We start from the raw sequence: 15253 nt of genomic DNA, 5'->3' as shown, positions 1-15253 counted from the left end.
TAAAATAGTTTTCTACTTTTAAAGATGTATGCTAGCTAGTTTGAACTCTTTTTGTGATACTCTAGCTATTTTACAGTCCGTCGATGACTGGTTATTTAACTGCTTGTATTTATTGTGTATGTACAGCCTTTCTCGTCACTATATGACTGAAATATTGCCGAGGTGACGTTAAATTTTAACTCACTTACTCACGATCATGCTGTCTAACCCGAATCTTCATGGGTCTAAAATTTGACATCAGTCTACCACACACCCTCGAGTTACACAAACGAGCCTTCACACATATACCAATGACAAGCCTACAGTAGTATGTTACACTTAACATACGGAAGCTTGCTGTATTCGCTGTAAGAGGACGTGTATTGCTGTGGAGTGCTTGATAAATGTCAGTGAGGATGACCACCCGATCCCATTAGTCGCCTCCTACGACAAGCATGGATTCCAGAAGACCATTCGACCGCCTCCGTGGTGTAGTGTGGTTAGAGCGTCCGCCCGGAGAGCGGAAGGTCGCGGGTTCGATCCCCGACCGCGTCATACCCAAAGACGTTAAAATATGGTACTTGTTGGTCCCTGCCTGGCCCTCGGCATTAATGGGTACAACAAGGACAGGTCGGCTCGGAGTCAGTATAATGTGTCTGAGTAGGGTTATTCATGCTTTACTGCGGCATGGTATCTCAGTGGGCTAGCACTATAAAACCAGCTTAAGTCTGGGCTAGTACAAGCAGCCGCACATACACATACACACGCATGCAGGTCGTCATATGAGCGAAATATTGTCCAGCACGACGTTAAACCCAGTTTCACCTCACCTCACCCCAGAAGACCATTCAAACTCGCATCTTCACGGGCGTTTGCTAAAATACAACTTTGCCTTTTCTCGCTACTGTTTTAGCATCGGAAAGGCCATTAATGCATTACAGGGAAATTTTAATCAAAATAATAATTATCCACATATACGGGATGATGAGAGAGTCCAGTGCATTTTAAGTGAGGACTGTTTCACTTGCATATGTCGTTACACCCCTTTCTGCAGCCACAAGAGACAACCTCCTGACAAGACGTTGATACGTGGTGAAGTGTCGTCCACGTATTTACAACTTGTCTGTTGTATCCAGAGTAAAGGCTTTGGAAGAAGTCCGACTGTGACTTAACCCATATATGTCCTGATGGTAAACTGTTTATCACTAGCTGTACAAGAGCACGTTTTGAGCGTTACTGCAAATTACTACAACATCTGCAGTTACTGTTCGTAACATAATCTTTTCATTGCCATGTTTTGAGTAACATGCAGTATGATGTGAATATCGGCTTCTTGTTGACTGCAAGGGACAAGCGATGATATACTCATCAAATGTTTTGACAGTACGCTGTTTCAACTGTTGAACAGTGACTGTCAATAGTTAAAGTGGTAACAGTTGGGTCTTCTGATATTACTGTAACATATGCTTCTACATGTGCCAACATCACGTTTGGGTTTGGGTTTCGTGCGGCTGCAAGTTGGTACTCATAACAGTACCTGGGAAACACAAAGGTCAGGACGCACTGGATACGGCCATAGTGCCAAATTTTGTGAATTTTGCCAATCGTCAGATATTCATGGATGACAACGTTGGGCCGTCTCGTGCCGTCATCACCTTTTTTGATAACAATTAAATCGAAACATTACCATAGTCCATAAGGAGACCCGATATAAACCCCATGGAACATCTTTCAGACTATGTTAGATGCCAAGTTCGAGCTCGACCTTATCCTGTTCCAAGTGAGGAATTGAGACATACACTGTATCGGGAATGGCAGAGGAATATGATCATGCTAATAATACGATGCTTGATTGGCAGTATGAGGAGGAGACTGACAGATGTTATAAGTGGCTACATGGTGCTGGTGCTGTTGCCTGTGGTGGTTCATACAATCATTGTATATAATACAGATTTGTGGGATAGTCATGGTGACCATACTTCCCAGCATTGTTCATGCTCACGTTTTTTGTGTGTTCTTCTCAGATTGCAGTAATATGTTACCATGTTTCGATTGCAGTTTTGTTTTTGTTGAAATCAGAGTAAAATGTGTTACAGTTGCCATTTTAATCCGTGTAATTTTGGTTTTCAAAGCATATGCATGAACATGTGTTCGTACTCATCTTAAAAAAAGTGGGTTATTACTTGATTAATGCTCATGGATATATTTCATTATGGCGTTGAGCATAAAGTCCAAATTCAGTATCGTAACTTGTCATTTTGTAGCATAACTGCCACGGGGACGAGGCGAAGACGATTAATGTGTCACCATTAATGAGTTTTAATTTCTAATAGAATATTACATAAACTTAGTGTATTATCATCAACCATCTTGGAAACCTAAACCTCATAATTTAATTATGCTGAAATGGCACTTTCTAAAGGAAACGTATAGAAAAAAAAAAAATGTATGTGACATTGAAAATCGAATTAGGCTAAATTGGCACTGAAATGCAATAATTTAATTGTTTTAAAAATATTCAAAAAGTAAATATGCGGTTCAATGATGTTTACTGAAATAAAATAATTATGAAATAATGACTGCTCCCGCGCGAAGGACAGGTCTGGATTATCTGCCGATAATAACTGGCCGATTTTATTGTTGAAAATATCCAAAACTGTAACTTATGAATTATTGCCCTTGAGTTCATTTGCTAAACAGTATGTGCATTTTCAGTCAGTAGTGATCAGATGAACCCATTACATATTTATCTTCGTTATGGGACTCCATATTCGAAAAGCTGTCTGCTGCCTGACATTTTGGATGGAAAGAGCATTTATATTGTGGGGTGTTTTAAAACTAATGTAAATTAAATATTTCTTCTCTTTTCCTGTACCTGTAAACATTTAATTGTGAAATTATTCGTTGGAATGATTATGATTGGCTGACTATGTAAGTAGAAACAATGAAAGTAGTACGGCAGTTTTGTCTTCTGCACATGCGCACACGGAAAAACGTTTGTGTGACTCCAATTCTAAAAATATTCAGAAATGTTCTTGAAAATGATGACCAACTTATGTGCTTTTACCGTTGAATGCAAATTTTAATGGAAACTTTATCTTAGTCCTTCACTGTCACAGCTGATAGGATATATGAAACTGAACATTGATATGGCAATGCTTTCTTTTCCTATTCCCCTTTTCAGGACAGTCAGTGATATTTGCAAAACAATATCGGAAGCTGCTTTCCTATTCAAGTTAAATGATCCCAACCTTAAAGACAATGAAGTAAGGGTAGAAGCATAATGTACATTTCATTCCTGAATGCGGTGCGGCTGGGTAGCCAGGCTAGAGTGGATAAAGGGTTCGCTGGTCACTCCGGGTTCGATTTCCAACAAGGGGTACACCGTTTGAAAACCTTTATTTGTGTCATCCGCCCTAATAATGCTATCACATTGCTAAAAGTGACTAAAACTGTACTCAATCGTTTCTGAGACCCGTGAAGATCCGGGTTAGAATTGATCTTCAGTAACCCATGCTTGTCGTAAGAGGCGACTAACGTAATCGGGTTGGTCAGGCTCACTGACTTGGTTGACACATGTCATCGTATCAAATTGCGTAGATCGATGCTCATGCTGTTGATCACTGGATTTTTTAGTCAAGATTGATCATTTACAGACTGCCTCCATACAGCCAGAATGTTGCGGAGTGCGGCGTAAAACTAAACACACTCACTCGCTCTCTCGTTTCTGAATCTAAGAAATTAGAACAGTGTCATCATGACAGATGCACTTAAACACCAGCAGTGGGAACACAGGCGAACTTGCATGTAAATGCTTTAAAGTTTGGCTTTTAATTGGCATATTTGTAAATACACGAACACCTTTTATCCAACTTTATACGTACGCCAATGATATTATCTTTACTGGACATTAAGATCTGATCAGCTGCTGCTGCTAACGGAGTTTCAAGAACGTGATTCAAGGGTCAGTTATCACGCACAACGTAATAACTAATATTACCCCTCTCCGGGAGTAGTTATTTACATATCAACAATTGTTTACTCGAGACCGGGTGTTGAAACCAGCTGAAAAGACTCATGACGTGTGCCCGGTACTCCACAAAGTGCTAGGTGATTTGTTAGAAAGATATTTAGTATGTTCTTTTTAATGTTTATTAATGTAAGCTATAAGATGGCCATATTTTGATACAATGTGGACTGGAAATGAACATTACCTGAAGGCTACCGTAAATATACTCTGTTCGTTACTAGGGCCTTGTTCTAGCTTCCTATTCTTCATGTGAACTTGGTTCGTTTTCTTCATACCACACGTTAATGGTGCGTAAAGAAACCTCGGTAATCAGTTCAGTGTCAAACAAAATTTTGATTAATTTGAACTTTACGCCTGTCTAATTATACTTATTAAATAATAAGTGACGTCATTTCGGTAAGAAACGAAATCAAACTGAAATTACTATGAAGAAAACCTTCACGTCGCCATGGAGGAGTAGTGGAAGAAAATGCGTAAATAGGAATATATGTATCAATTTGATGTAAATAAGATTTTAACTCGTTACCTTACGCAAAGCATAGTCTTTTTTAATGGATTAGCATTATTTACTCTCCTTTTTGACTGAAAAGTTTGATTATATCACTTTGGTGTAATGCTATATATCATGCAACTTCACAAGATCTCTAACTGCAGACACATAAGCCTTTCTGGTTTCAGTTTGCGGGTGCACATTCTTTACAACGACGTCAGTAAGCAAGTCACGATTGACCTGTATCTAGTGCAAAAGTTCCCTGACTGCAAGCCCCGGTATAGCTTCTGGCCCAGATGCACATAAATATTTCCTTGATACCAACACGAGCAGTTTGTTTCGGGTGTTACCATGAGAGTGTTACCGTTACACTGACCGTTACATTGCAAAGATAAGTACCGATTTTGTGATCCAGCAGTACAAAACATACACCTGTACCCTTTGATAGTACGGTAACATAGTGGTGTTAGTGGGTAAACACACACCTGTACCTTCAGATAGTAAAAGGTAATATAGTGGTGCTAGTGGGTGAAAACACACCTGTACCTTCAGATAGTAAGGTAATATAGTGGTGTTAGTGGATGAACACACACCTGTACCTTTAGATAATAAGGTAATATAGTTGTGTTAGTTGATGAACACACACCTGTACCTTTAGATAGTAAGGTAATATAGTGGTGTTAGTGGGTGAACACACACCTGTACCTTTAGATAGTAAGGTAATATAGTGGTGTTAGTGGGTGAAAACACACCTGTACCTTCCGATAGTAAAAGGTAATATAGTGGTGTTAGTGGATGAAAACACACCTGTACCTTCAGATAGTAAGGTAATATAGTGGTGTTAGTGGATGAACACACACCTGTACCTTTAGATAATAAGGTAATATAGTGGTGTTAGTGGGTAAACAAACACACCTGTACCTTTAGATAGCAAGGTAATATAGTGGTGTTAGTGGGTAAACACACACCTGTACCTTTAGACTGACTGACTGACTGACTGAGGGTTAGTTTTACGCCGCTCTTAGCAATATTCCAGCAATATCACGGCGAGGGACACCAGAAATGGGCTTAACACATTGTGCCCATGTGGGGACTCGAACCTGGGTCTCTGTGACGTGACGAGCCAACGCTTTAACCACTAGGCTACCCCACCGCCCTGTACCTTTAGATAGTAAGGTAATATAGTGGTGTTAGTGGGTAAACACACACCTGTACCTTTAGATAGCAAGGTAATATAGTGGTGTTAGTGGGTGAACACACACCTGTACCTTTAGACAGTAAGGTAATATATTGGCTTTCGTAGTTGAACACACACCTGTACTTTTAGATAGTAAGGTAATATAGTGGCTTAAGTGGGTTAACACACTCCTGTACCTTTAGATAGTAAGGTAATATAGTGGTGTTTGTGGGTGAACACACCTGTACCTTTAGGTAGTAAGGTAATATACTGGTGTTAGTGGGTGAACACACACACCTGTACCTTAAGATAGTAAGGTAATATAGTGGTGTTAGTTGGTAAACACACACTTGTAACTTTAGATAGCAAGGTAATATAGTGGTGTTAGGGGGTGAACACACACCTGTACCTTTAGATAGTAAGGTAATATAGTGGTGTTTGTTGGTAAACACACACCTGTACCTTTAGACAGTAAGGTAATATAGTGGTGTTAGTGGGTAAACACACACCTGCACCTCAAGACAGTAAGGAAATATAGTGGTGTTACTGGGTGAACACACGCCTGTACATTTAGATAGTTAGGTAATATAGTGGTGTTAGTGGGTTAACACACACCTGTTCCTTTAGATAATAAGGTAATACAGAGGTGTTAGTGGGTGAAAACACACCCATACCTTTAGATAAAGTAAGGTAATATAGTGGTGTTAGTGGGTGAAACACACACTTGTACATTCAGATAGTAAGGTAATATAGTGGTGTAGGTGGATGAACATACACACTGTACCTTTAGATAGTAAGGTAATATAGTGGTGTTAGTGGGTAAACATGTACCTTTAGATAGTAAGGTAATATAGTGGCTTTCGTGGGTGAACACACACCTGTACCTTTAGACAGTAAGGCAATATAGTGGTGTTAGTGAGTAAAACACACACCTGTAACTTTAGAGAGTAAGGTAGTATAGTGGTGTTATTGGGTGAAAACACACCTGTACCTTCAGATAGTACGGTAATATAGTGGTGTTAGTAGATGAACATACACCTGTACCTTTAGATAATAAGGTAATATAGTGGTGTTAGCGGGTGAACGCACACCTGTACCTTTAGATAGAAAGGCAATATAGTGGTGTTAAAGGGGGTAAACACACACCTGTACCTTTAGATAACAAAGGTTATATAGTGGTGTTAGTGGGTAAACACACACCTGTACCTTTAGATAGTAAGGTAATATAGTGGTGTTAGTGGGTGAACACACACCTGTACCTTTAGACTGACTGACTGACTGACTGAGTTTAGTTTTACGCCGCTCTTAGCAATATTCCAGCAATATCACGGCGAGGGACACCAGAAATGGGCTTAACACATTGTACCCATGTGGTGAATCGAACCCGGGTCTGCGGCGTGACGAGCCAACGCTTTAACCACTAGGGCTACCCCACCGCCCTGTACCTTTAGATAGTAAGGTAATATAGTGGTGTTAGTGGGTAAACACACACCTGTACCTTTAGATAGCAAGGTAATATAGTGGTGTTAGTGGGTGAACACACACCTGTACCTTTAGATAGTAAGGTAATATAGTGGTGTTAGTGGGTAAACACACACCTGTACCTTTAGACAGTAAGGTAATATATTGGTTTTAGTGGGTGAACACACACCTGTACCTTTAGATAGTAAGGTAATATAGTGGCTTTTAGTAGGGGAACACGAACCTGTACCTTTAGATAGTACTGTAATATAGTGGTGTTAGTTGGTAAACACACACCTGTACCTTTAGATAGTAAGGTAATATATTGGTGTTAGTGGGTGAAACACACACCTGTACCTTTAGATAGTAAGGTAATATAGTGGTGTTATTGGTGAACACACATCTGTACCTTTAGGTAGTAAGGTAATATAGTGGTGTTAGAGCGTGAAAACACACCTGTACCTTCAGATAGTAAGGTAATATATAGTGGTGTTATTGGGTGAAAACACACCTGTACCTTCAGATAGTAAGGTAATATAGTGGTGTTAGTGGGTGAAAACACACCTGTACCTTCGGATAGTAAGGTAATATAGTGGTGTTAGTGGGTAAACACACACCTGTACCTTTAGATAATAAGGTAATATAGTGGTGTTAGTGTGTAAACACACACCTGTACCTTTAGACAGTAAGGTAATATAGTGGTGTTAGTGGGTGAACACACGCCTGTACCTTTAGATAGTAAGGTAATATAGTGGTGTTAGTGGGTGAACACACACCTGTACCTTTAGACTAAGACTGACTGACTGACTGAGTTTAGTTTTACGCCGCTCTTAGCAATATTCCAGCAATATCACGGCGAGGGACACACAGAAATGGGCTTAACACATTGTACCCATGTGGGGAATCGAACACACACGTGTCTGCGGCGTGACGAGCCAACGCTTTAACCACTAGGCTACCCACACGCCCTGTACCTTTAGATAGTAAGGTAATATAGTGGTGTTAAAGGGGTAAACACACACCTGTACCTTTAGATAACAAGGTTATATAGTGGTGTTAGTGGGTAAACACACACCTGTACCTTTAGATAGTAAGGTAATATAGTGGTGTTAGTGGGTGAACACACACCTGTACCTTTAGACTGACTGACTGACTGACTGAGTTTAGTTTTACGCCGCTCTTAGCAATATTCCAGCAATATCACGGCGAGGGACACCAGAAATGGGCTTAACACATTGTACCCATGTAGGGAATCGAACCCGTGGTCTTCGGCGTGACGAGCCAACGCTTTAACCACTAGGCTACCCACCGCCCTGTACCTTTAGATAGTAAGGTAATATAGTGGTGTTAGTGGGTAAACACACACCTGTACCTTTAGATAGTAAGGTAATATAGTGGTGTTAGTGGGTGAACACACACCTGTACCTTTAGATAGTAAGGTAATATAGTGGTGTTAGTGGGTGAACACACACCTGTACCTTTAGACAGTAAGGTAATATAGTGGCTTTCGTGGGTGAACACACACCTGTACCTTTAGATAGTAAGGTAATATAGTGGCTTTCGTGGGTGAACACACACCTGTACCTTTAGATAGTACGGTAATATAGTGGTGTTAGTTGGTAAACACACACCTGTACCTTTAGACAGTAAGGTAATATATTGGTGGCTTTCGTGGGTGAACACACACCTGTACCTTTAGATAGTAAGGTAATATAGTGGTGTTATTGCTGAACACACATCTGTACCTTTAGGTAGTAAGGTAATATAGTGGTGTTAGAGCGTGAAAACACACCTGTACCTTCAGATAGTAAAAGGTAATATAGTGGTGTTATTGGGTGAAAACACACCTGTACCTTCAGATAGTAAGGGTAATATAGTGGTGTTAGTGGGTGAACACACACCTGTACCTTCGGATAGTAAGGTAATATAGTGGTGTTAGTGGGTAAACACACACCTGTACCTTTAGATAATAAGGTAATATAGTGGTGTTAGTGTGTAAACACACACCTGTACCTTTAGATAGTAAGGTAATATAGTGGTGTTAGTGGGTGAACACACACCTGTACCTTTAGATAGCAAGGTAATATAGTGGCTTTCGTGGGTGAACACACAACTTTACCTTTAGATAGTAAGGTAATATAGTGGCTTTCGTGGGTGAACACACATGTTTACCTTTAGATAGTTCGGTAATATAGTGGTATTAGTGGGTAAACACACACCTGTACCTTTAGACAGTAAAGTAATATAGTGGTGTTAGTGGGTAAACACACACCTCACCTTTAGACAGTAAGGTAATATAGTGGTGTTAGTGGGTGAACACACACCTGTACCTTTAGATAATAAGGTTATATAGTGGTGTTAGTGGGTGAAAACACACCTGTACCTTTAGATAGTAAGGTAATATAGTGGTGTTTGTTGGTAAACACACACCTGTACCTTCAGATAGTACGGTAATATAGTGGTGTTAGTGGATGAACATACACCTGTCCCTTTAGATAGTAAGGTAATATAGTGGTGTTAGTCGGTTAACACACACCTGTACCTTCAGACAGTAAGGCAATATAGTGGTGTTAGTGGGTAAACACACACCTGTACCTTTAGACAGTAAGGTAATATAGTGGTGTTAGTGGGTAAACATACACCTGTACCTTTAGATAGTAAGGTAATATAGTTGTTTTAGTCTGTGAACACACACCTGTACCTTTAGATAGTAAGGCAATATACTGGTGTTAGTGGGTTAACACACACCTGTACCTTCAGACAGTAAGGCAATATAGTGGTATTAGTGGGTAAACACACACCTGTATCTTTAGATAGTAAGGTAGTATAGTGGTGTTAGTGGGTGAACACACACCTGTACCTTTAGATAGTAGGGTAATATAGTTGTGTTAGTTGATGAACACACACCTGTACCTTTAGATAGTAAGGTAATATAGTGGTGTTAGTGGGTGAACACACACCTGTACCTTCAGACAGTAAGGCAATATAGTTGTGTTAGTGGGTGAACACACACCTGTACCTTTAGATAGTAAGCTATTACAGTGGTGTTAGTGGGTAAACACACTGATACACAGGTCAGTAGAAAGATCAGACTCAATGTGTGACCCGCTGCAAACTTGAGACATGCAGTAGCGTGTTTGTTTGGGGGCATATCAGTAACAGGCAGATAGTACAGTGTGCATACTTGTCCTAAGTGTGCATGCAGATAGAATTTGTATAACGTCAACCTTGTCTTTACCTGATCTGTACATGGACCGAAATCGCACAATAACTACACACAGTTAGGATGCTGTGATTTAATTCCTCATAAAAAGGTCACTAGTATGTTAAACGTTTTGCATTCAATTTCATAACTATTTTGTATTTTCCACAACACGTTTTAATTTTTGTGACTTACATTTTCTCAAATTACATTTTTGTTCAGTTTGATACAAAGTTCAAGGCTTTTCATGTACACAAACCCCCAAAACAAGGATTTAATATAATTCATGCACTTTTCCTATTAGTATGGTAATGCAACACACACATTTTCTGTCTGCGTGGAATGTTTTGCATTGTTTTCATCACTCAATCACATAACAGGATATATACAACATAATGTCTTTATTGACTCTCTACCGTTATTACACAAACTGTAAACACACGTGTATTATTTTGTGACACAAAATACTGATAAAAGACTGAAAGTTTAAGCGTTGTGTTCACACTCCAGACAGAAATTCTCTTCACTGTGCACCCATGGAGATGACGACAAACGTTGTGATGAAGGTGCTTGGCGGCCACTTCCAACACCCTATTGAAGTGCAGGTGTGACGATCTCCTGCGGGCTGTAGAGAGATGCCAGGACAACAGAAAACAGTACCATCGCGTCTACATGTAAAATGGGCCCTGCAATAAGAAAACCCGTCATATTAGTATTGCAAACATAGATATCATACATATCTAAAAACAACAACAGTAACAGAAGAAATAACACAGACCCTACAAGGAAGTAAAAAATGTCTATTTTGCACTAAAATATATCGATATGTTGATTTGCCTTTTCTTTGTTAACTAGGAAACGACGCGATGTTCTTGACGAGCAATGGTTTGCTTATGAATACAACATGGATACGCAATGCCATTTAGAAAATGGTTAAATGAACGTATGTTCTATTTGGGACGACACTTTCTCAGTATGATTCTACTTTTATATTTTTGCTATGTTACATTTACATATGAATTTTGCATTTTATATATAATGTATAAGTAGATCCACGTGTACCTGTGTTGTGTGAAAGAGCTTCTAAGCAGCCATTGATGATGCCATGGTGAAATGAACGGTGTCTATGCATTGTCTTCCCAATAACTTGTACCCGGTAAGGCACCCTGTACATCTCCCACCCTGGGTGCAAGAGGAACACGGCCATTGACATGTATGTTGGCACCGGTGACCGAACATCCCATCTATACACCCGTGTGTGCAAGTGCCGTCCATATCACACGTCAGGTTGTTGCAGGACAGACTGCACTCATGACCACATGCTGCACCAAAATGTCCTGGTGGACACTGGATGCATTGTCCCGTCTCTTCATCACAGGTCCGACAATAGAAGGGACACTTGATATGACATGTTCGTCCTGTCCATCCCCGGAGACAACCCAGGAGGCATTCTCCGTCGCTGTCATGTATTCCTCGAATACAGTTTAATTCCTGATCACAGTGCAGTCCGATCCAACCCTCTTCACACCCATCCACGCAGGAACCATCATCGCTGAAGCATCTGGAGTCTTTACAGTTGCTGCTACAGCGTTTGTTGCAAAGGTCCCCATGCCAGCGTTCTTCACACCCTTCAAGACATCTGCCCGAGTCTCGATGACACCGACGGAGTTTATCCAGCCCCGTATAACAGTTGCTGTTACATTGCAGGTTACACCAACGGCCATGGAACCCTGGAGAACATTCGTCACATCTTCCAGAATTCTTGTCACATCCAGTTGTGTGGCAGTTTAAACACTTCCTTTCACAATATTCTCCATAAAACCCTGGTAAACACCTTGCTTTGCACTTCCCGTCTGACCCACACAGTCCATGAACACAGTTCGGACAATCGGGGGTCGAGTCTGTGCAGTATGTTCCCCACCAGCCGTCTCTGCAGCCGTACGAACAGCGACCTGTTTCCTTCAGGCAAATTGAATTCTTACAGTTTTGGGGACACCGCCGGTCACATCTCCTGCCGTGATACCCAACTCTGCAGCCTTGTAAACACACTCCAGTGTCTCGGTCACAGTCTTCATACCCATTGGATGTGCAGCCTCGGGGACAGCGGTTCTGGCAGCTTCCGCCGTAGTAGCCTGGTTTGCATCTGTAGCAGACCCCGGTCATTCTGTCGCAGCCGCTGATGTCACATCGCCTGCAGTGGCGTGTACAGTTGACGCCATAGCAACCATATTTACATTGTTGACAGTAGAGTCCGTTCAGTAGACTCCGACACCCAGTCTTGCAGTATTTGCCATGGTAGTCATCTCTCGACTCTGCCTCTGAAGCAGAAACAAACTACTCATAACCATTGTCGTAAGCATCGGAAACCTGATCTATAGAAGAACAATTACAGTGCAACTATGGACATTGTTTTATTTCTCCATAAAAACAATTTAAATCATCAGTGAATTAATGAGTGACGTTACCTTTAGCACTGAGAATAGCGAGGATGATGACGGCACGAATCATTTTCCTCCTCCCGAACGCCCATCAGCCAACTTTCGGCATATGAACATAGATAATAAAGATCTAGGGTTGCCCGCAGACTTCATACAACGTCGTCCTTTAGTCACTTAGTCACACATATACATTTGAATTGTCACTGGTGTACGTCTACTTGTCCAGCACATGCAAGGACAGGACTGGTGAGCTTATCTATAGTGCCTAGTGGAAAACTACTCTGACATAAGCGATAAAAAGACACACATGCTATCTTTAGCTATGAGCTCAAGCTTAGATACACCTGTTACAAGTGTTGGCCTTGTCACACAACATATCAGAGAAATTTCATCTCTGTTAGTTATCAAGCGCAGCCCAGCATCCAAAGTCCCCCTGAACTTCATGTACTTTGTGTCCCGTGTCATTGTACAGACCTGTATGTTTACGTTGAACTGTTCCCGTTACCTGTGAACGGTCTTGCTAATCTGAGATTTAATTGTCACATTGCCAGAATTCTTTTATGATTTGCATACAAAATGAATACCCAAATTAATAAGATTAATGTGCATACTTACATCTGTATGCACAGTTGAATTATTTCTTTTTCCTAAATAGTTTGTATGCACCCACGTGTTTCTGGAAATATTTGAAACATATATTCAAATACTGAATAAACAGAAATAGCATATCATGTTTGTTTCGTGACGGTCTGTCTTTTTTATGTGTCTGTATCGTATTATCAGTACAAAGGCAATAATGTTTGACCCGTTAGGTAGAGCTGCATGACTAATGGAGGATTTCTGGGGACTGCTATATTTTCCCGGGGAGCAGGTGAGGTACTGCACGTAGGCTGCAGATAGCTATAGCTCCGCCCATTGTGTACAACGCAATAACACCACATGCTAGGCCTTGAACTTTGTCACCGTTGAAGTTGTTTTGTCAGTTACATTACCCCAAATAGTATTTTTATGGAACTTTCGACCAAACTTGCCAATGGGTCGTTCGTTTAAATATCACATATGTACACTATTTTAGGTAAAGACATAATCTTCGGTTCCTCTCGTTTAATACACATACATAGACATCTCTACATTCCATACAGTTCACAGAATGATATGTCGAGATCATCTCAGCGCCACAAGCAAGGACGAATAGCAAGTCTCAGTTTGATAGTACACTAGTTATTCACATAATACCTTCCCAGGTGTACAGATAGGTACATGATCCAAACAGTCAGGGGTCCTTTTGTATCGCAATGTAAATATCTATAAAAATAAAATCCCTGCACCTAACTGGTTATGTATGGTGCTATATTTCGTAATGACTGTATGCCAGGGACCGTTATATAAAATGACAAAAGTCCTTATAGGTATCATCATTTGGCCTTGAGTGAATTCAATTAACTGATCATAATAAGGAAACGTACCCTTTTAACAAAACCCATAATACTATGATAGGTATTCGTCAGAAAGACTAAGCCAATGTAGATTACCAACAATCAACTGTGGGAAGTATGACACTCCCTCTGTGAACATCATTTATACCACAACGGTTGTTTGGTCGTTTGAAGCTAGTCACATTAGAAGCTAAAGAAATGCAAGATGATCATTTTCATTGTCAAAGAGTTCAGGGACTGGACCATTTTTGCTAATCTGGCCTGTTGCCTTTGACTTCAGCGTACAAGTTTGCCGAAAGATCTGGCCACATGGTTGGCCATGGTAATGTCTTGCTGCCGGAGGCAGTTAGTTACCATACGTGCATGATAGCAACGAGGTTTATCGTGTTCTGAAAGAAAACGTAAAACGACCGATACAGTGAAACGACACAACTACTGGCGCCAATCTGCCGTCTCGGCAACTTGACTCTTTTACGGAGACTATAGTGGCGTTCTGGCATTCCCAGTGATCCCGCCACCTATCGATGGACAAGTCCCGAAATCTGCCATGCTCACATGAGGTTGGTAAAGACGCCCCCAGACACGTCCCAGAAAGTACGGAAGGAAGTTAGACTCATTTTCTACGCTAGTCATTTGTGGCTACAATTAATTAATGCGTTAACGGTGGTTCATCATATGCAGTTGAATTGTCTGGTCAGTAAACTGAACACTAATACCTAGGAACTGATTAGCTGTTTGTTTTCCTAAAGACTGGTTTCTGTTTAATCGATCCTATAATTGTGTTGTTGACCTAGGGTATCCCGTTCGTTGGATCATTAACATCCTGTGTCTGCAGAAACCTGTTGCAAAGTCTGCAAACCACAGACTGAGACATGTTGAGCATGACCACCTCTCGCCTCGACGAGGTTTCACCCCTGGATTGAAGGTTTTGGACATCGATGACTGCCGAGTAAACCATTAGTATAGGGAACGGGAGCACGGCTTTCTTGCACAAGGTCCAAGTGTTGAAAATGCCCTTTTTTCGACCATGAAGTAAATTG

General features: G+C 40.8%; 1 protein-coding gene across 1 annotated transcript; it reads right to left on the bottom strand.

Moving 5' to 3' along the window:
• Positions 1-10723: 10723 nt before the first annotated feature.
• LOC124261772 (multiple epidermal growth factor-like domains protein 10) lies at positions 10724-12998 on the bottom strand. Its single transcript, XM_046696127.1, has 3 exons — positions 12805-12998; positions 11402-12657; positions 10724-11025 (listed from the first exon to the last, which is right to left on the bottom strand). The coding sequence occupies exons 1-2, from the start codon at positions 12845-12847 to the stop codon at positions 11423-11425; spliced, it is 1278 nt and encodes a 425-aa protein (XP_046552083.1). The 5' UTR covers positions 12848-12998; the 3' UTR covers positions 10724-11025; positions 11402-11422.
• Between the last annotated feature and the right edge of the window lie 2255 nt (positions 12999-15253).

Source organism: Haliotis rubra, unplaced genomic scaffold (genome assembly GCF_003918875.1).
Source record: "Haliotis rubra isolate DU_JTF1 unplaced genomic scaffold, ASM391887v1 Scf808, whole genome shotgun sequence".
Lineage (NCBI taxonomy): Eukaryota > Metazoa > Mollusca > Gastropoda > Lepetellida > Haliotidae > Haliotis > Haliotis rubra.
This window is presented reverse-complemented; position numbering and strand designations above follow the sequence as displayed.